This window comes from Eurytemora carolleeae, unplaced genomic scaffold, assembly GCF_000591075.1.
Source record: "Eurytemora carolleeae unplaced genomic scaffold, Eaff_2.0 scaffold393, whole genome shotgun sequence".
Lineage (NCBI taxonomy): Eukaryota > Metazoa > Arthropoda > Copepoda > Calanoida > Temoridae > Eurytemora > Eurytemora carolleeae.
The window spans coordinates 157,721-179,324 of NW_019397023.1; the positions used below are offsets into that span (position 1 = coordinate 157,721).

General features: G+C 31.8%; 1 protein-coding gene across 1 annotated transcript; it reads right to left on the reverse strand.

The window, feature by feature from the left end:
• Nucleotides 1-645: 645 nt before the first annotated feature.
• Nucleotides 646-16,384, reverse strand: LOC111711198 (dihydropyrimidinase 1). The gene is made up of 18 exons (XM_023485486.1): nucleotides 16,333-16,384; nucleotides 14,501-14,577; nucleotides 13,481-13,565; nucleotides 13,175-13,227; nucleotides 12,619-12,686; nucleotides 11,490-11,612; nucleotides 10,467-10,593; nucleotides 9,543-9,623; nucleotides 9,013-9,128; nucleotides 8,232-8,265; nucleotides 7,253-7,345; nucleotides 6,638-6,704; nucleotides 5,524-5,601; nucleotides 4,493-4,611; nucleotides 3,793-3,920; nucleotides 2,944-3,004; nucleotides 1,942-2,051; nucleotides 646-1,315 (listed from the first exon to the last, which is right to left on the reverse strand). Exons 1-18 carry the CDS (start codon nucleotides 16,382-16,384, stop codon nucleotides 1,219-1,221), a joined length of 1,569 nt encoding a protein of 522 aa, XP_023341254.1. The 3' UTR covers nucleotides 646-1,218.
• Nucleotides 16,385-21,604: the final 5,220 nt, after the last annotated feature.

The following is a 21,604-nucleotide window of genomic DNA, read 5'->3' on the forward strand; positions in this document are numbered from 1 at the left end:
ATGTATTATGAATTCTGTATTTTCTCTCATACAAGGTCAAAATTTGCCATAGAGTAAGAAAAGCAAATTTGTAAAAGAAACAATTTGAATCTTGTGAAACTTCCCAGATGTTTGTAGAACCTCTACAACAACCCTACTTGTGCAGACTCGCGGATTAATATCTAGCTCCTCTTCGATATCCCGTAGTGGTCATACCTTGCTGGGATAACTTAAATTTAAAACTGCCCACTTTGTTTATCGAGTGGTTCAAGATTAAAGATAGTTCACACACTCAAAAGTTTAGACCTTAGTTTAAAAATAAAAAATCCTATGCAGACACTTTAGGTTTTTGGCGTCTTTCTGTAGATCTTCAATATTATATTTGGTCGTCTTCAAATTGTCATTTTTAGTGGGACACACTGTATACAAGTAATCATTGTTCCCGTCTGCTTTTAAAAAATCATCACTTTTTAGTTTGTTAGAACGTGACCTATAGGGGTTCAAACTTCATCATCGTTATTTTTATAATTTATAGACAATATTAATTATTAGAAAGTTTTTTTTCGATTTATTTAATTATGAGTAACAAATTTTAGTTTACAAATTTATTCTTATTAATGTTTAGATCACAATTTTAAAAGTTTAAACTGAGTTAATTGTTAATCAAAATTTTATCATTAAAATTTATTAAAGATTATATGTTAACGCCTCATTTATATGGAATATGTTATATTCGTAAAAAACAAAAATAGATAATTTTCTTTAGAAATATGGATGAAAGATTAATTTTGCTAGAAATATTCCCATTTAAGTAGAAGATGTCTCTCCTTGGAAGATTTTGAAAAAAGAATATTTTTATTTCGGGGGAAAAGAAGATAGAAGCTTTCCTCTTTGGGGGATTATTAATTTTTAAAAAAAGATAGAAGATTTTCCCCTGGTGGATTTCTATCCAAGACAAAGAAAGAATATTTCCCCCTGGTGGATTTCTATCCTAGAAAAATATATTAGATTTCCCCCAGTTGGATTTCTATCCTAGAAGAAGATAGAAGATTTCCCCCCTGGTGGAATTCTGTCCTATGAAGAAGATAGAAGATTTCCCCCTGGTGAATTTCTATCCTAGAAGAAGATAGAAGTTTTCCCCCTGGTGGATTTCTATCCTAGAAGAAGATAGAAGATTTCCCCCCTGGTGGATTTCTATCCTAGAAGAAGATAGAAGATTTCCCCCTGTGGATTTCTATCCTAGAAGAAGATAGAAGATTTCCCCCCTGGTGGATTTCTAACTCTGATCTGTGGTTTGGAATCTATGGCCGGTTTCCTTTCTTTCTCCTCATTAACTCTGAAAAAAAAACATACAATGCAATATTAAATTTTTTCTGCTGATCAGTGCTCTTGAAGGGAGGTATAGTGGTTAAAAAAATGTCAATGAAAACGGACAATTGTTTCACGTAGAGCTATGTTATGCCTTCTCAGAACAGACTGAAAACTTTAGAATGGTGGATATCGAGATCAATGCTTGATCCTCTCTTTTTCTTAATCTCAAGACTAACCTAATCTTGTGTTTGTATCCTGAAAAGTGTATAAAATTCAACCAATCAGAGTGGAGTATCAGAAGCCGGGAAATTTAAAATTTTGCGCGCCATTTAATAAGAGTTCTCTTCTTTAATTAAGATTAATCAACAGAGACGGGAGGGACTTTCTAATTTTTTAAAAAACTGGTTTTTGAATTTTCTGTACTATATCCAAAAAGAGTGGATTAAGCAATTGTCCACATAGGATATTCGGATTAAGCAGTCGAGATTGAAGATATCCCATTCTAAAGTTCCAAACTCTGGTTTTATTTAAATCGTATCTTTTACTTTTTGCCTTTTATTCCCATTGTGCCTGGATGCATGCTGGTTAGTTGTACCTGGATGATGCATACTATTTATTTGTACCTGGATGATGCATGCTGTTTATTTGTACCTGGGAGATGCATGCTGTTCCAGAGAGAAGCTTGAATCATGCACATTTGTAGATGTATTTCCATCCTCAGCTGGAGGAGTAGGTCCTGAGTTCATGTCAACATACATGTCCTAAACAAACAAAGTTGACCCATTTGCACCAATACGATTTTTATGCTTTAAAATGGTTATTGTAGGGCTTAAATGGACTGTAAGCGTAATTTCTAGTGACCTCGCATTTATGAGATGCATGTCCGATTCACAATAGTACCCTTAATTAAACCTTTGTCCAGACAACGAATAGGGAGAGTCAAGGTTACAGTGTACACTGTACTTAGGGCTGGGCACGTTCCGACTTTTTTAAAAAGGGCCTCCAGCTAGATTGTTCCGTTCTCGTTCGTTCTTTTTCCAATCGTTCCATTCAATTCCCTTCATTCCCTTCTTAGTTTTCTTAGTAAAAACCGATCCATTCCATTCTTTGTGTTCTTTAGTCAAGAGCGGTTCAATATCCCAAGTGTTGATAAATTATTTATGTAATTTTCTTAAGTGGACTCTTAATAAGCTTCAAGGGGCGAAAAATGTCTACATTTTTATAGGATTTATTGCATAAATAATATCTTATAATAATCGTTCCAATATTTTTAAGAACGCGTTTTATGTGTTTTCTTATTTCGGAAAGATGGGATAGTTCTTGATAATTCCGTTCGTTCTCGCGAAAGAACGATAGTTCCCCAGGAACGAGGCCCAGCCCTAATTGTACTCTCCGTGCTAGTGTACACTTGCGCGGTTTCTTGGCACTTAATTTCCCGCAATATATATATAAGAACATCTACGAAATCCTTGATCAAACAAATGTTTAAAGGGTTTCGAATTGAAAATCTGAAATGGCACTCTATAAATTGAAGATCACTTGATATTATGCTTACAGTCCCTTTAAAGGGACTGTAAGTACAGTTAAGAGTGTAGCTGCAGATATATAGATAGGCATTTTAATTCTTCTTATCATAATGGTAAAAAATGTGACCTCTTCTGATCTAAAGACCGGGACCCATTTCCTCGCCTGCTCTTCCTCCGTCAAGCGAACTCTAAGCAAAATTGAATATTTAAAACACTGCCAAAATATATTCTCGAGATGCCCTCCTCTTTCTTCTTTATGTATTAAAATAAAAAAAAAAACATTTTTTGTATCTTTAGTTTTGCACTGCATTTAACATTTTAGCATATATTCCTAGTATTTTAGTATCAATTCAAGCACTGAAAATAGTAATTTTAATTGTCCAAACTGTCTCCAGTAGTTTCTAGATATGTCCGCCTGATAGGGGTTAATTTAAAAGATGTAACAAATACTATTTTTCTATTGTTCTTCTTTCATACTTTTGAAAAACTCTCTAAAAAAAGAATACTGTAGAAAAAAACTGTTTGTTATTTGTCCCGAATAGTTGCATCGTTTGATATACAACAGCAACCTAGACATAAGTTCAAATGAAAATCTATATATGTATATATTAGGATGTCTGTCTGTTTTTTTCCAATAAACGTCAAAACGGTTGAACCGATCGGGTCCAAATTTTGTGTGGGACCTAACATGACCCCAGGGAAGCTTTGTGGAAGTTCAAAATTTCAAAAACAAGTCTCCAACAAAATTCGATTTTTATCAAATTTAAAAATCCACGAATTTTATTTTATAAAATCCGCAAACTTTTCTTTATTGTATTACAATGTATACATAGAGAAAATGTTTACAATTGAAAATGAAACATGGGCGCAAATCGGCTTGAAAGCTTAATAATGCTATATGACAATGGAAAATTACGTTGAGTCATAAATAAAATTAGTTTAAAGAGGAAAGATATAAATTGCATAAAAAAAATACCTATCGTAAACATATGGTGAGAAAGGTGGGGTGGGCACAAACTTGCCCGCCCCCTTCGCCATCTTGAGCTGACCCTCTTCTACTACTATCCGACCTCCTGTCAGGACCCATTCAGCTACACCATGCACCTACAGGTAAAACGGGGATAAAGTCGTCTTTCTTCAAGAATTTTATTAGAAACAAAAAAACTTTAAAAATAGAAGTACAAGTGAAAGTACGATATAAAATACAAGTACAAGTGAAAGTACGATATATGAAAGTACGATTAAAATACAAGTACAAGTGAAAGTACGATTACAAGTGAAAGTACGATTAAAAATACAAGTATAAGTGAAAGTACGATTAAAAATACAAGTACAAGTGAAAGTACGATTTAAAATACAAGTATAAGTGAAAGTACGATTACAATACAAGTACAAGTGAAAATGCAATGTATAAAAGTGTAACTAAAAATAAGTTTTTAAGGAACGATCAAGATGACTCTTGTGAATGTACGAAGGGTTTTTATATCTCTTATCTCAATAATTATTAACTCACATGGGTTACCTACAAAAGATGAGACTAAAGACGACATGATACTCTATAAACATTAAGTTCTAGAGGTCTAGTGTCGTATATGGTATTTGAAAATTTTGCCAAGAAAGAATTTATGAAAAAACCACGGAAGATATTCCATACACTATAAGTACTTGAAGCGTACCTCCATTCCTTCGAAGATATTGAAATCCACGGCATGATGATGGGTTTCAGCTGAAATTGTTCGGGTTTGATTTGGATTCCAGATTACAATATCAGCATCAGACCCAGGAGCTATCACACCTAGACAAAACAGTTGGAATTAGGGCTAAGTCCCGTAAAACTAACTACATCAAATATGTTTAGTTATATATTGATCTCGCATACAAAATACCCATAAATGGCGTAGGCTAAGAGATATGAAAAATAGAAATAAAAAACGTAGCCAAACAAAAAAACTATAAATGCAGTGATAACTAGAATACTCTGAAATTAGTAAACTATCTAAAGTCAAAACTTAAGTCTAAAAAGTCGTCTTCCTATTTCAGAGTTTTCTGGTTATCATTGTAGCAACTAAAAAAATCTACATTTACTTGGTGAAAATGCGTTGTAAGGAATTCTAGGTTACCAAGACCTATTTCGTCTATCAAAGTCAACGCTATACATAATGCATATACGCTTTATACAGGGTTACCGAAAAGGATGAGACTGTAAAGACGACTATAAACAGAAAATATGACGATTACAAGGTTAAATTAGACCTTCTGCCTTGAACATAGTCTTTTAACAGCCTGTCATGGCAACGAAAAAAAAACAGTTTACAGTTGCAGAGAATCCTAAATATAAGAAAATAGACAGTATGAATTCTGTACAGTCGTCTCTGAAGTCTCATCCTTTGTGGGTAACCCTGTATGTATTGATTAAAACGTGTAATAAATAAAAACTTTAAAAAGGCAATCATAGATGGTTTTTAATTCTCTCAAAGCCAAAACAACTGGAGAATGTGGATGTTTGTAAAGTGAATAAAACGTATGAGTGTGTTCCTTTTCTATTTCTATAATGTGAAAGGTTCAGAAGAAAAAAAATTATTAAATTTCGTATCATACTGTAAAAAGAAAAATTACGTCTCTCCAATTGTATTAAATAAAATGCTGTTCCCTTACCATTTGAAACAAAATGATTTCTTGATATATTTTTATGATGAAATGATTTTACCTTTTTTAGGATAAATATTAAAGATCTTGGCAGCCGTTGTAGAAGTTACAGCAACAAACCTTTCAGGAGTCATCAAACCTTAAAATGTTGATTTTTAAACTCAAAAATTAAAACCTGGAAAATAATAAACGACCATTTTGGCGATCCCCACCCCCCCCCCATCCCCACTAAAAATGCATTAATCAAATGATTGTAACATTTATTTTGCTTATTTTCAACTATAAAACTTGGATCTTAATTATGAAGCTTCTTAGTTACGGAAACTTCTTGAATACGAAACTAGCAAATTATGCAATAAATGATCTTTGAAAGAAAACAGTTTAGATTTCAGATAATTTTAATATTTATCGTAAATTTTTCTTTCATATATGTTACACGTTAGTTTATGCAATTTATGCTTTTTTTAAAACGTAAAAAACGAGTTTTAGCAAAGGTAAGAACTTTTTAATTACAGAAAGGGTTTGACTCGTTGGCAGATAATTTAACTCCTTCACGTTTAAACTTTGGATAATTGGTTAAAATTAATAATAAATGTAGTGATTTAAAAAAATGACTATTTAAACAAAACAAATATATGATGCGATTAGCTAATCTCCGCGCAAGGTGATAGATAATTTCAAATTATTCCATGCATTCAAAAGTTTTCGTCCCGGGTCTTTGCTACACTTTAAGGGAGAGACCGACAAGGTAACGTACATGAACCAAGAGTGCAGTAAATTATAAACAAAAATTCGTTTATATAATTTTACCAGAAGGGACGGTTCGCAGCAGAAAGATTTTTTACTATTACTTAATAACCAGGACGAAAAATGTTTATATCTGTTTATATCTTTTCATGTCATTTTGATGGCTAATATTAAGTGCGAAAAAGTTTTTGCCGGGATTCTTTGTTTCTATTTAGTTTAAGTTCAAATTGAAAGTATTTTCACATCGAACGTTGTGAGATTTTAAAATTTTTTGATTTGGAATTTTAATAACAGGGTGAAAAAGATACTTTTTCGCCCTGTCGTAGGGCGATAAAGTCACTTAATCACCCTACAACGGGAAATATTATAAATTCCATCAAAATTGAATAAAGTATATTCTCTAGCCGGTCTCTTCCTTTATAATTTACCTGAAGCAACTCCCTTCTCCCAGATAACACTCATCCTGTCCTCAAGTCCGTTCACACCGTTAGGGATCTAGGAACACATGGTATACCTTGGATATTTAAAGGGACTGTTAGGGATCTTGGAACACATGGTATACCTTGGATATTTAAAGGGACTGTTAGGGATCTAGGCACACATGGTATACCTTGGATATTTAAAGGGATTGTTAGGGATCTAGGCACACATGGTATACCTTGGATATTTAAAGGGACTGTCGTCAAATGTTTCAAGAGTTACCCATAGAAGCACAGCGTGGTCCCTTTAAACTTCTTTATTTATGGCAAAATGTCGAGTATTTGTTTTTCTATCTAAAAATTGAAACTTTTCAAATATGGTTTTAAGTGAAATGGGGACATTGACTACCTTAGATACAAGCACGGACCTTTAATAGGACTGTCGTGGGCCGGCTACTCAGCGAAATTGGGGTTTAAACCGTTGAGAATCTAGCATATAACTCTTTAAATTCCAAAAATTAGGATTTTAAGATTGTTTTTTTTATTGAACCAGCTCTTTAATTTAAAAAATGTAGAAAATTTTATATTCAATTTAATTTTGATTTATATTCAAGGTATAATTTCCTTTGTAAAATCATTAATGCCGGCAGCCTTCTGTGCAGATGAGAAAGTACAGTTATCCGTGCCTGTACAATCCAGATCCCCTCGTGCTAGCAACTAAATATACATATAGCAGTTCAGTACAGTGTACAGGTGTCCGTGCCGGTACAATCCAGATCCACTCGTGCTAGCAACTAAATAAACATATAGCAGTACAGTACAGTGTACAAGTGTCTGTGCCTGTACAATCCAGATCCTCTCGTGCTAGCAACTAAATATATATATAGCAGTACAGTACAATGTACATGTGTCCGTGCGCCGGTACAATCCAGATACCCTCGTGCTAGCAACTAAATATATATATAGCAGTACAGTACAATGTACATGTGTCCGTGCGCGTCTGTACAATCCAGATACCCTCGTGCTAGCAACTAAATATATATATAGCAGTACAGTACAATGTACATGTGTCCGTGTGCTGGTACAATACAGATCCCCTCGTGCTAGCAACTAAAAATATAAATAGCAGTACAGTACAATGTACTTTTGTCCGTGCCTGTGAGACTTTGATGAAGACACAAAACTTTTTTGCTTTAGCGATATATGATGAGAAAAAAAATGTTCATTCCTTAAATAAACTCATTTAATGGTATAATTGTTATATTCATTTATATTGTTATATAACTTGGCTAAAAATGAAATAAGTTTAAAACTGCAGAGAAGCATGAATGCAAGAAAAAAGAACGAATAAACTCTGTAAAGCTTACATACAGCAGAGGATTTCGTATGAACTATATGTTTATAGTTGATATATCTCTGCAAAAAATGTCCAGAGATAAGAACTTTGTATTGTGAACTTGAACATCTCGGGATATGGAGATCATGGCGTTGTGTCACACAAAGTTTTGACTCCATTTACCATTTTGAAATAAAACACTTAAATCTTTTGTAACAAATTAAATTCAAAATAAAAAATGTTTATTTTATTATAAAAAATAGATACCTCCATCAAATAATTTGGAGTCGTTACATCCTCTCTATAAAATTAAATCAAAACAAAAGTTTTTGTGTAATTACTGTCCCTTGGGATATTGAGACAAGGAAAACTGGTTTTTCTATAAAATATAGCTCTTCAATCGCACATTCTTCTATGGCTGGCCAAGCGGCTAAGACAAATTGGCTGACATTTTTTTGTTTATTTCACGGGCAACGCCGGCACTTCAGCTAGTATTTAATAATATGAAAAGGAAATTTTTATGACTAAAAGAAGTGCCCGGCGTTGCCCGGAAAAAAAACAAATGTAATTTTGAAAAAAACAAATTTTTGAATTTTGAAAAAATAATCGAATTGTTTTGCCTTTGTTACTCCCTGGGTAACCATGAGTTCCCTCAAAAATGTCAGCAAATTCGGTCCAGCCGTTTAGCCAGCTGTTGCGAAGCTTTATTATATAAATATATGAATGAAAGAGGTTTATTTACTACTATGATTTTTAATATTAGGAGAGGAAATTTTTTTCGATTACTGTTCTTTTTATATTTAAATCCTTTTAATATCTGAACATGACAATAGTTTTTTTTTATAACTTTCCCTTCAATGTTAAAAAACGAACAGTTTTTTTTCACATACTGTCGACTATTTAGTATTATTATAGAACAGGAAAATGTTTGTTTTGAAGAACTCTTCTTCTATTTTTTTTCAAGAACTGGTCTTTAAATATAATATAAAAATAGATTGAAAAGTAGAATGAATTATTTACATTTTAAAATTTAGTTCTGATATATTCCCTGAGTGGAGGAGAGAGTACATATGCCGCGGCATGTTTCCAACAGGTGTGATAATAATGGCTGCCATCCACAGCCAAGCTAGCAGCTATAGGTTCACCGAAAATAACAATCCCATCCTAGAATAACAAGATAACTTTTCCTTATTATTCCACAGTTTTATGAAGCATAAAGTCTGACCGCGTCAACCTTGTTGTACCGGCTAGTCCTGTCCATAGAGCTAGGTACAGTACAAACTGGAACCGGAAAGGTTGACCCGGCTCGGAAATCCAAATGTACTACGGCTGCCTGTGGTCACTGTAGCAGCTATAGGTTCTCCAAGATTAACAATCCCATCCTAATGATCAGAAATCAAAAGTTTTGAGTTGTTAATCCTCAGATTAAGCATTGATCTTCACATTTTGCAGACTTAAGGATCAAATAATTCCTATTTAACATTCTTTAGATTTCTTTACTATAAGTTTTATCTTTATAAGGTAAGAACCATCATGAATTATGTTTCAATAATAATTTTTATTGTGTGTTCAAATTACCTTTCGTTTTTGTAGAATGATATTTGCAGCAGATTTCCCCATTACATGAACAATGTAGAGAGGGCACTTAGTTTGACCAGCCTGAAATATACATTGTGTCCCAAAAAAAACATGACAGTTAAAAGGCGCCATTTAATATGCATTTCATTGTTCAAACTGAGAACTAATCCCTTTTTTTGTTGAAACAAAGTATTGTTTAAAAGAAATGTTTTGATTAATAATATTAATAATATTATATAATATGTGTCTTTTAAATATTATTATATTATTATTAATATACGAAAAGTGCACCCATCCGACCTACGAAAAATGCCCATCCGACCTACAAAAAGTACCCATCTGACCTACAAAATTGAGTGGCCGTCCGACAGCTACAATTAATTATTTCTACCCTACTGCGCTATAGGCATGACAAATTAAGCTGCTGAATAGGTCAGATGTTGCAGTAGGTCGGATGGGCAGTATATAGCGGATGGGCGTACGGATGGGCAGTAGAGCGGATCAACATTACCATATCTCAGGTCAACAGAATTTGGGTTGCAATGATAAAGATATTAGAAAATCTAAGTTTGTGACAAAGACTCAATTCCTTTGTAACGAATTTACTGTCTGATTGGCTTATAAGAAACGTAAACACACATATTCTGTATTCCGATGTTCTACTTTACATAAAGTCGTCGTCTTATGGTATAAATCATTACAATGAAGACGACTTTCTATTTCAATTTTGATTTCTACCAAGCTTTGAAACAGCAAAGACGTATAAATATGTAAGCAAAGAGAAGTTTTCAATTTACACCTTCTCTTAGTTTACTTGCAATTTGAACAACGCTTGTCGGGGATCAAAGCATTATTAGTAAAAATTCGTCTTCATTTTATTGATATAAACGCCGATCATTGTATTTTTATAATAATATGTCTCACGATTAAGCAAGCTCTCATTGTAGCTTCCTCTTCCACCTCTTCAGGTCGGGATAAAGGATGTCCTTCAGGTCCTAAACAATAATACAATATTTTAGGTTTCCATTCGAAATACATGCGCATTAATAGTCTTTATATTTAAGATTTTAAGCCATTTAGAATAAGAAACATGTATTGTACTAGTTTTTTGTGGGGTGGGGTGGAGAGTGTGCATGACAACAGTTCTCCTTAGATCACTAAAGTTAAGCACACTTGTCCACAGTCAGTAACTGGATTGGTGTCCAGACTGGTGTTCAAGGGTTCGATTCGGCCGTACTCCACACAAACCTGTGGTTACAAAAACATCTGAAGCCGACATCTGGTTAAGCAGTTATGACCACTTGACGGATGTAGGAGGACAGAGGGGCGGCTGTCAACAACTCTCGCAGCGAAACGGTGCGACTGCGTGCTTTCTACTCAACAAGAAAGAAGCTTCAAGTGTGATTGATCCAAGTGAATGATGATGACGAGAGGAATGGTGGACAAGCAGGGAGAGTCTATGGTTGCCAGCTATAGGTACCTGGGGGTATCCAATCCGGGATGTTAGGGAGCAATGAGTGTGATGTTTCCTATCAGCAAGGCACCCGGGCCTCATTCCAGTATATCGGAAGGATCCCTGCACTCTATATTCTCAGGCCTAAGAAGAATCTTAGGCAGCTGGAATCTTGTCAACCCTCTTCTCAGAATGAATGAAGCGTGGATGGATAAATGTGCTGCCAGATTACAAACCCTGGAAGATCAATATAAAAACCCAGACAACACACCAACACCAAACTTTCGCAATAGAAAAAATTCCGAGATTTGATCGTAACAACCCGATCATGTCCTGGGGACAAACAAATCTCTTTTAAAAGTTTTTTGGTTTGATGCACTGTCACATTTTGATTATATGTTTAATGTACAGTGTGCTATTTCCTCTGGCCGCCTATAGGTTAGTCTTGTACTTTAAATGAACCAGATTTTCAGTATTCTGTACTTTTACGGTACTGTACTGCACTGCAATTTACCTTAAAACATTCAATAATTTCATTATCCTCTAGCATTATAACATCCTTGTACGCCATGAAGACCTTGAAGGAGTTGATTCCAAACTCCTCACCCACCATCTGCCTAATATCATTATTAATTTATTATTATTGTTACTATATTCTGCCCATGGGTACCCATGGGTACGTAGGGGGTAATATAAGCTAAAAAATAGTCTTTTAAACCTTATTTTTTTTAGATTAAAATTTTTCTTCTTCAAAATTTGATTTTTTCATTCCACGGGCAACGCCATGCACTTGAGCTATTAATACTTAATATAGCGCTTTGCACGCAATATGTAATACTAGCTAGAGGACCCGGCAATTCCCTTGAAATTTTTTTAAATTTGAAAAAATTATTGAAAAAAGAATTTTTTATTTTTTTTATATTTTGTTTTTTAAGACTAAGACATCTCCGGCTACCCATGAGTGTCCACAAAAAATTTCAGCCCATTTGGTCTAGCCGTTTATATAGCTAGACAGGGTGAGTAAATAAAAACAATGATTATCGATGTATTTGACAAAATTTTCTAAATTTTTATTTTGTTCAGCTTTTAGGCATAAAAAAATGAAATGTCAAAAAAAATTCTCAAACATTTTTGGAGCATTGAATAAAAAATTCGTGAAACCAATATTATTTTTGACAAAATTTTTAATTTTTTTATTTTGTTCGGCTTTTAGACATAATTAAAATAAAATGTGAGAAAAAAATAAAAAAGTATTTTTGGAACATCGAAAAAATCCGCGGAACCATTATTATTTGCAATTATTTGCATTTTTACATTATATCTGATAACATTTACTGCAGCAGATTTCCACTCTAACTTTTTTGCTGATTTGTTGTTTTGTTTTTATACTATTCAATTTTTGATTATTGCTTGCCAACATTTTTTCGAAATAATTTAATTTTAAAAAAATAGTTTAGCGGATTTCTTTTGTCAATGTTCCAAAAATGCAACACGATAATCCCTGTAATATTTTGACCCTGTACATATATATATTTATATATTAGCAGTAACTGGACCAAGTTGGCTGAAATTTTTGGGAAACCCTTACAGTATTCTTCTTCTTATTAACATTATTTTACTTACTTCATCTCTTGTCTCACATTATCATCCCAGTGTGTAACCGCCATATGCAATGCATAATCACAACACACCTAGATCAGGCAGTAGAACTCATTAAACTGTGGAATATGAAGACGAAATACAAGACATCTTGTGTATATTTGTTGTTACTGCAGAAACTATCGGGTGAGGAAGCAGAACGTCAACCCCAGACAATAGTGAAATTTTGAGTCACATAATAAACAATTTAAACTTCAAAAAGTGCAATGATATATATTTTTTGGAGAAAAAACAGCTGTTAGGTGAATATGTTTGTCTTCAATTGCGGTGGTTTTACACTTTTTAGGAATCTTTGTTTTTCTTTCAACTGCTGGGATTCGCATTTTTAAACGAATTGTTTGTTAACATGTGTTAACTGCGGTTGAAGACAAAAATTTGTGATTGTGGCGCTGGATTTTAAAAAGATGATATCATTGCCAAAAGTTTAGTTTTTTTCTTAAAGATTTAATTTCTAAATAAAAAGCTTCATATATATTATATGATATGTATTTAATTTGATTTTAATTAAACTATTTCATACCTTCGCATCAGCCCATTCTCTCCATTGTTTGTATGCTGCAACCAGAGATTCTCCTTAATCACACAAATATTTATGAAATTTGTCAAAAAATCTAAGAAGTATCTTTTAATCCGTGTTTCTTCAATTTATCAGTATTTACAAAAAAATCTAAGTCACATTAAATCTACTCCAAAGAAAATAAGAAGAAATATTTGAATGTGAAAAATAAAAGTAAAATTTTATATTTTCATTTTGTTTTAAAAAATCTCAGATACGATTGCTCAAGTTTATGTTTTTATTTCTTTAATATCTGAAATCAAAAAATACCTTTTTGCGGAATCACAAAGTCGATAATCATGGTAGTGCCTCCAACCAAACCAGCTTTAGTACCAATATAAAAATCATCCACTGCCTACAATTTTATAAGATATACAGAATATTCAAAGTTTTGGCATGAAGAACAGAATTAGCATATCGTATTGAAAGGTTAAGTAAACCATTGAGTGTTTGAGTCTTTCTGTAAAAAAACACTTAAAGGACTAAAAACCCATTAAGTTGTCGTTTTTATGGCAAGAAAAATATTTAGACAGTTTAGAAAATTATGATAATCAAATTAAATCATATTAGATTATTCTCCAAGCTTTAACGCCCAAATGTGCAAATAATTCTCAAAAAACTTAGTATTTTTTTTTGCCAGAATATATTTACAAAAGTTCATACATTTCAAAAAAAAGATTCATTCTTTTAAAATTTTTTTGAACCCTAAAGTTTTAATTTGAAGAGCTATAAACGATCTAATATGATGTGGGACACCCTGTATTATAACTGTATTGCTGTCGTGAATAACTTAAGAATGTCGTCGTTGTTCGAAGCAAACCTTTAGAACAAAAACTTATAGGTTTGAGCGGTATAATAGGGGTTTCTATGTTTTTAAGCAAAACATTTAAGTATTATATTTGTTTTTAAATTGGTGTACAATTCTTGGTTTTAAATTTCCTGGTTTGAATCCAATTTCTGATCGATATTTAATATTTCTGATAATTGTCATAAAGATATCTGATTTTTGAGTTCTTTAATCAAAAGTACTATCAAAAGTTTTGAGTTTTTGCTACAAAATCAAATATTTGAATGCCAATTTATGCCTTCTGATGGTTCAAATCATTGACATTTCAAATTTAGATTATTTGATATACCATAATTCATGGTCTATAGCAATATTGTGTTGCTCAGAAACAGGAATTAGAAACAAAGAGTTTGCGGCAAAGATTTAGTTCCTTTTACAAATAAAAGGAAATATAAAAATAAAAATAAAAATAAAGTTATTAATTTAATTCAATCAGTTTTTACCTTGGTTCCCATAAAGGGCATCTGACAATGTGTGTGTGTATCAATACCTCCAGGTATAACAAGCTTGTTTGTAGCATCTAAATATATATATTTGCAGTATCTAAATATATATATTTGTAGCATCTAAATTTATATATTTGTAGCATTTAAATATATATATTTGTAGTATCTAAATTTATATATTTGTAGCATCTGAATTTATATATTTGTAGCATTTAAATATATATATTTGTAGTATCTAAATTTATATATTTGTAGCATCTAAATTTATATATTTGTAGCATTTAAATATATATATTTGTAGTATCTAAATTTATATATTTGTAGCATCTGAATATATATATTTGTAGCATCTGAATATATATATTTGTAGTATCTAAATTTATATATTTGTAGCATCTGAATATATATATTTGTAGCATCTGAATATATATATTTGTAGCATCTGAATATATATATATATATATAGCATCTAAATATATTTATTTGTAGCATCTAAATATATATATTTGTATAATCTAAATAAATATTCGTAGCATCTAAATACATATATTTGTAGCATCTAAATATATATATTTGTAGTATCTAAATATATATATTTGTAGTATCTAAATAATGTATTTGTAGCATCTAAATATATATATTTGTAGCATCTAAATATATGTTTTCGTAGCATCTGAACAAATACAATATATTTGTAGCATCTAATACATTGTTAAAAAAAAGTTTATTTATAGCATTTAAACACGATCAATTGTAGCGTCACAATAAGTAGTTTTTTTATAGTATCTAAGCAAGCTTATCTGTAGTATTTTTAAAATCTTGTAGCATCGAAACACTTCTTTTGTAGCATTTAAAAAATTTATTTTGTAGCATTTTTACAAGTTTATTTGTAGCATATGAAAAAAATTAAACATAAAGATTTCAAGAAATATGGTCTTTGATCTTTCATATCTTAATATTAGCTTTATTGGAAAGATTTAAATGTGAGCAACAATCTTAATAATTTTGAAAATCAAGAAATTTTCATATTACGGGGAAAACTCATTTAAAATGATATTTGAATGTTACAACAAAACAATTTAAAAAAAATTTTATTTAAAAAAAATTGTTTCCCGGATTTTTTTTTAATGTTTCAAAAATATTTTTTATTTTTTTAACACATTTTATTTTATTTATGCCCAAAAACCAAACCAAATAAAATTTTTGAAACTTTTGTCCAAAACATAGATGTCCTTTTTTTAACTCTTTTACTCACCCTGTACATATATATATATGTTAGCAATTGGCTTTATTGGATATATTTAAATGTGAGCAAAATTAATAATTTTGAAAATCCCCAGACTAGGTTTNTATATATGTTTATAATTTTGATTTGTTTTTAAAATGAAGTACACAATATTACACATGACACTGCTATGAAAAGTTGCATCCATTTTAGAGACTTAAAAGTGTCCCAACCCCTCGGTCCTTGAATCTACAAACCAAGAGCAGAGCAGATATCTCACCCTGATTAATCAATTCGGTCCGTATCTAAGATCACAATTTGACCTCGTAAACAGAAATTGTTTGCATTATCTCTTTTATAAGTTTTTGTTGAATAAATAACTGCGTAATTTTGAAGGTTGTTGAATTATTAACCAAAAACGCGATTGAATTTAAATAGCCGTAAACAAAACAAATTAGTTCTGAAAGAGAAATTGATCCCACCAATTTTTCTTATCTTTAATCTAAGATTAGCCTCAAACCTGCTGATTTCAAAAATCAGGTTGGCGGTCTTTTTAATTCCACGCTATAAAATGTGAGTTTAATAGATATAACCTAAAACTTACCAATTTTTGATGAGATATGCTTCAGTATAGGTGATGTCTCAAATAAGAACATTCCTAGTTTTGTATTTCCTTTAAAGTGCTTATTTTTTGATAGCATGATGACTTCAAGATTGTGATTATTTTAACAGAAATAGATATGTCTTTAAACTTCTTAAAATGTCTTAAAATAAAATGCATTCATGACCGATGAAACCTATAACATGTCTATCCTGTGTATCCTGTATGTACTTCTTCGTGAAAATAGTTGGTGATATCTAACACTCTACACTGTAAAATCTAATAAAAATCTACCAAATCCTTGATATTTATTAGATGTTTTACACTGTACAAATTCACTAAAATGCACAAAATACTAAATATTAGAAAATTTACACTGTAAAGTCTGACTAAAATCTACCAAATTCTTGATATTGGGTAGATGTGTCACACTGGACAAATTTACTAAAATCCACAAAATCCTAAATGTTAGAAATTAATGTACACTGTAAAATCTAACTAAAATCTACCAAATCCTTGATATTGAGTAGATGTGTTACACTGTACAAATTCACTAAAACCCACAAAATCCTAAATATTAGAAAATGTACACTGTGTGCAAAGTAACCAAATTCTACCAACCCTTTGGTCTGAATGATGCAGAGTACACAAACACGACTAAACTAAACTGAATGCAAGTCTAGGGTCTAGCAGGAGAAACCTTGCACAGGTGTATAAATATATAAACCTTTATACCTTACCATCAAATAGGATAGGTAGGTAGATATATAGATAGATAAATAGATAAGTAGGTAGACATATAAAGAGATGGATAGATAGGTAGGTAGATATATAGAGAGATGGATAGAGTTAAGTAGATATATATATAGATAGATAAATATGATAGGTAGGTAGATATACATATAGATGAATAGATAGGTAGACAGGTAGATTGGTTTTTAGATGGATACAGTAGGTAAATATACAGTAGGTAGATATACTGCATCCATAAAGATGAATAGATAGGTCGAATGATAAATTAGTAGATAAAAAATAGATATAGGTAGATAGAGAGAAAGTTAGATTGGCAGATAGGTAGATAGGGAGAAAGGTAAATGGGTTGATAATTAGACAGATTGATAAAGAAGTAGATAGGTTGAAAGATAGATATTTTCCCTGACTCACTTACTTAAGGATTTACTACTTTTGGCATTTAGAAAATCAAACTTGTCATGCAGTGATTTAATCATAAGATATGTGCCCACTAAGCTTTTATAAAACAAAAGTCATCAAACATGAAACCCGATGAATTTTTTGTATAATTTTCATGAAAATATATTTTTAGAAATATATCTAGAAAACAAGTCTGGATAATTTGTAACTTCGTAACTTTATGAAAACATTTGATAACACACCGGCCTTGAATCCTGATAGAAACTGTGCAGTGTTTAAGTGTATATGTGAACATTAAGAAATTCAAGAAACTAGCCCCACTAGCCCCTTCAGCTTTAGAAACTGGTAGGACCAGTATCTTCTGCCTTGGATAGGGAGATAACAGACATAAACAGTGAGGCCCATAGAACTGTGGAATATGGAGACGACATTTACCAATCTTATGCGTAGAAGAAGAAGAAGAAGAAGAAGAAGAAGAAGAAGAAGAAGAAGAAGAAGAAGAAGAAGAAGAAGAAGAAGAAGAAAGATGTGAAAATAACATCGTGGAGACAATTTTGTATTGAATCGTATTGTATGATCATTAAGTGACATGAGGCACTGGCAACTACACAGTTGGGTAAAATAGTCACTAACTAGTGGGGCCTCAACTAATGTCACTTTTATTTTCTATATTCGGCCGGCCAACAGAATTGTAAAAGGCTTTTATTCTGCAAACATTTAATTATTATGCAATTAAAAATCTTTTTTTCATTTTGATTTAAAAATAGGGATTCTAACGTCTGAAACAATCTCAAAGGACATGTTAATATATTTTAAAGCAACCCTCCATTTAAAGTGAGGCGCGCATGTTCGATTCCCGATCTGAGTAAAAATGAGTAAGGAAGGTATCATCATTGTCTTCACAAATTCGCAAAATTTCCTTTGTTGTCTATGGCAGCATACATTAGTAAGTCGCATTTAAATAAAACCACAATTGAAAATAATCTTTTAATTTCATTGAAGATTTCACTTATCGTATCACGGGCAGCCGTAGTACATTTGAATTTCCGAGCCGGGTCAACCTTTCCGGTCCGAATTTGTACTGTATCGCCCGGACATTGGGTAAATAAAGCAGACACTCAATAGGACTAGCCGGAGCAACAAGGTTGACGCGGTCAGACTTTAGGTTGAATTTACTTTTACTAAAGGGTCAGGGGTGTGTGGTATATGGGTCATATTGGGGGTCACTTCAAATCACGCTTACGGTCCTTATTATGCAACAATGAAAAATATGAATTTTCAATAAAAGAATAAAATTATATAGTTAGTTTCTATTAAATTTATTTTTTTCCTGCTTATAAGATCTACATAAACAATTCAAAATATTTTTGATTGTTGATCATATCAATTTCTAAAATTTATCATCAGCATAAACGTTTCAGGACCTTAAAAAGAAAAAAAATAGTGGCTCATTAAATTTGAAAGAGTGCTTTGCACCCCTCGTAAAAAAATATTTTAGTCAAAAGAATTTTTAAAATTTAGAAAAATTTGAAATCTTGGTATGATCTTCTTTTAGTCTGACTTCCTTTAGATAAAAAGGTCTTATACTAAAAAAAATCCAATTACTTTTCGTTTCTATTATTTCAATTGATATAAAAAATATAATAGAAACTTATTACTCGCCCCCGAGTTTTCTAATCCAATTTCAATTTCTGCTGGATCAAAAAGTCAAATATGAAAGGTTTATTTCACCATAAGGTTGTAATAATGTAGGAATTAAAAAGAAACAGTTTTAGTGGATTAATAATTATCAGTTTCTTTTAAAGAATAAATTGGGTTGGAACTGGTGCAAAGCGAGAAAAAGTAACAATTTAAAAAAAGGATATTTTCTAATGCATAAGAACGCAAGGCAGTAGCAATAATACATATTCAGTTTGGATCACGTCGGTTCAAACAAGATATGGAAATGTTTCTTATGATTTATCATTCTTCACATGTGATTCAAAAGTAGTACGTTAGCAGTTAGCTGTCTTAATTCTAGAATTTTTAAATTTTCCTCTTCGAATAATTTTTTTTAATAGTTTAATAATCAATTTTATCTTATTTGTAGGTTTTAACAAAATTTAAAAATAAAAACATATTTTTTTAATATCAGACTGCCAGATATTTGAATAGCCTGTAAAATGAAAATTTTGCATTTATCTCTCTATCAAGTTCTAATTTAGTATATATTTTAAATTTCTCTGTGACATATGTACGTTTAGCGTTATATAACAATTAATAAAAAAATAGACTTAAAGACATGTGATTAGCCCAGTTTCTTGCATAGTATCTAAGCTGTCTACTAACCAACAATCCATCAATGTAGTGTTAGAAATTTCGAACCGAATGTTAGAGATGTAAAGAATTGTGAGATATTTTGAACACGATGTCCATAATTTCGAAACGCTTTTAATATTTTGATTTTACGAACTAAGTGTAAGGTTTTTTTCTATAATATAGTGTTATAGTGATGGATCTCCTGAAAGGAACTTTAAGCGTAATTTTAAGTGCAACATTCCATACAAAGACGACCTATTTACAAAAGGACTTATTTAAACCTTTGACTTATAGTTGAGGACACTCCATTCTACCAATGGAGGGTCACTTGAACTACGTCTTCATTACAGTCCCTTTAAGAAAGCTTTCCGACTCCTTTCTGCCGTGATTCAAATATCCGGCTAGGTCAGAATAACGACGACGAAAAATGTAAAAAATTCTACAATAAACTAATCAGATGTTTCGAAACATATTTCTCAATAGAAATTTGTCAATAAATTAATGTTAGAATTAATTATTTCTTTTTCATCATTATATTGAATTTCTTCTTCTTTACGAATTAGCTCGCAGATTTCTACAAATTCTTCAAATGTCGTCTTTTCAATAAAAAATCCAGGAAATCTGCAGAAAATGTTTTTGAACAATGAGAGATTACAGAAACGTATAACTGAAAAATTACTTATTTACAATGATAAGAGTTTTTATTGTCTCAACATGTATCTAAACAACTAATTAGTTTATTGAAGAATTTTTGTTACATTTTTTGTAGTCGTTATTTAATAATTTTAAAAAAATCGATTCACAAAACGTCGACTTTGCACTCAAACTCAGTAATTATACATCAATAAAACGTTTCATATGTCTTAAATGAATCCTAAAACATTTCTCCACAAAACTACATTCTCAGTTCAACTACCATACATTGCCGGTCACTCCCTTTAATGTGGAGTTGCAAAGATATAGGGATTAGAAAATTTAAGTTTGTTGTTAGTTCTAACTTAGAAAATTAAAAAATTCCATAAAAAACAAAAAAAATCCAGCAAAAATATAATTTAAGCCAAAATCAACGGAAAAGGATGAAAGAGATATTTTTTTCGAACTAAAANTAAACAAACCACTATTGTGAATCTGACTCGCCACTCTGTTTTAAATTGAGTGTCCTAATAAATAACGCCTGCAGACCCTTTAATTACGCCTGTAGAACCTGTAAATAACACCTGCAGACTCTTAAATAACGCCTACAGACCCTTTAAATAACGCCTACAGACCCTTTAAATAACGCCTACAGACCCTGTAAATAACACCTGCAGACCTTTTAAATAACGCCTACAGACCCTTTAAATAACGACTAGAGACCCTGAAAATAACGCCTTCAGACCCTTTAAATAACGACTAGAGACCCTGAAAATAACGCCTTCAGACCCTTTAAAAAACGCCTGCAGACCCTGTAGATAACGCCTGCAGACCCTTTAAATAACGCCTGCAGACCCTTTAAATAACGCCTGTAGACCCTGTAAATAACGCCTGTAGATCCTGTAAATAACGCCTTCAGACCCTTTAAATAACGCCTTCAGACCCTTTAAATAACGCCTGTAGACCCTGTAAATAACGTCTACAGACCCTTTAAATAACGCCTACAGACCCTGTAAATAACGCCTGCAAACCCTTTAAATAACGCCTACAGACCCTTTAAATAACGCCTGCAGACCCTGTAAATAACCCCTTCAGACCCTTTAAATAACGCCTGTAGACACTTTAAATAACGCCTACAGAGTACAGACCCTTTAAATAACGCCTGTAGACCTTGTAAATAACGTCTAAAGAC

What these genes read in the sequence shown, in the direction of transcription:
- LOC111711198 (XM_023485486.1), bottom strand. Translation starts at nt 16,384, where the DNA reads ATGTTCTTATTTGAGACATCACCTATACTGAAGCATATCTCATCAAAA. An exon ending in TGCCCTTTATGGGAACCAAG is followed by an intron (nt 13,566 to 14,500) that starts GTAAAAACTGAT and finishes ATAAAATTGTAG; the next exon opens with GCAGTGGATGATTTTTATAT. An exon ending in GAGAATGGGCTGATGCGAAG is followed by an intron (nt 12,687 to 13,174) that starts GTATGAAATAGT and finishes TGCCTGATCTAG; the next exon opens with GTGTGTTGTGATTATGCATT.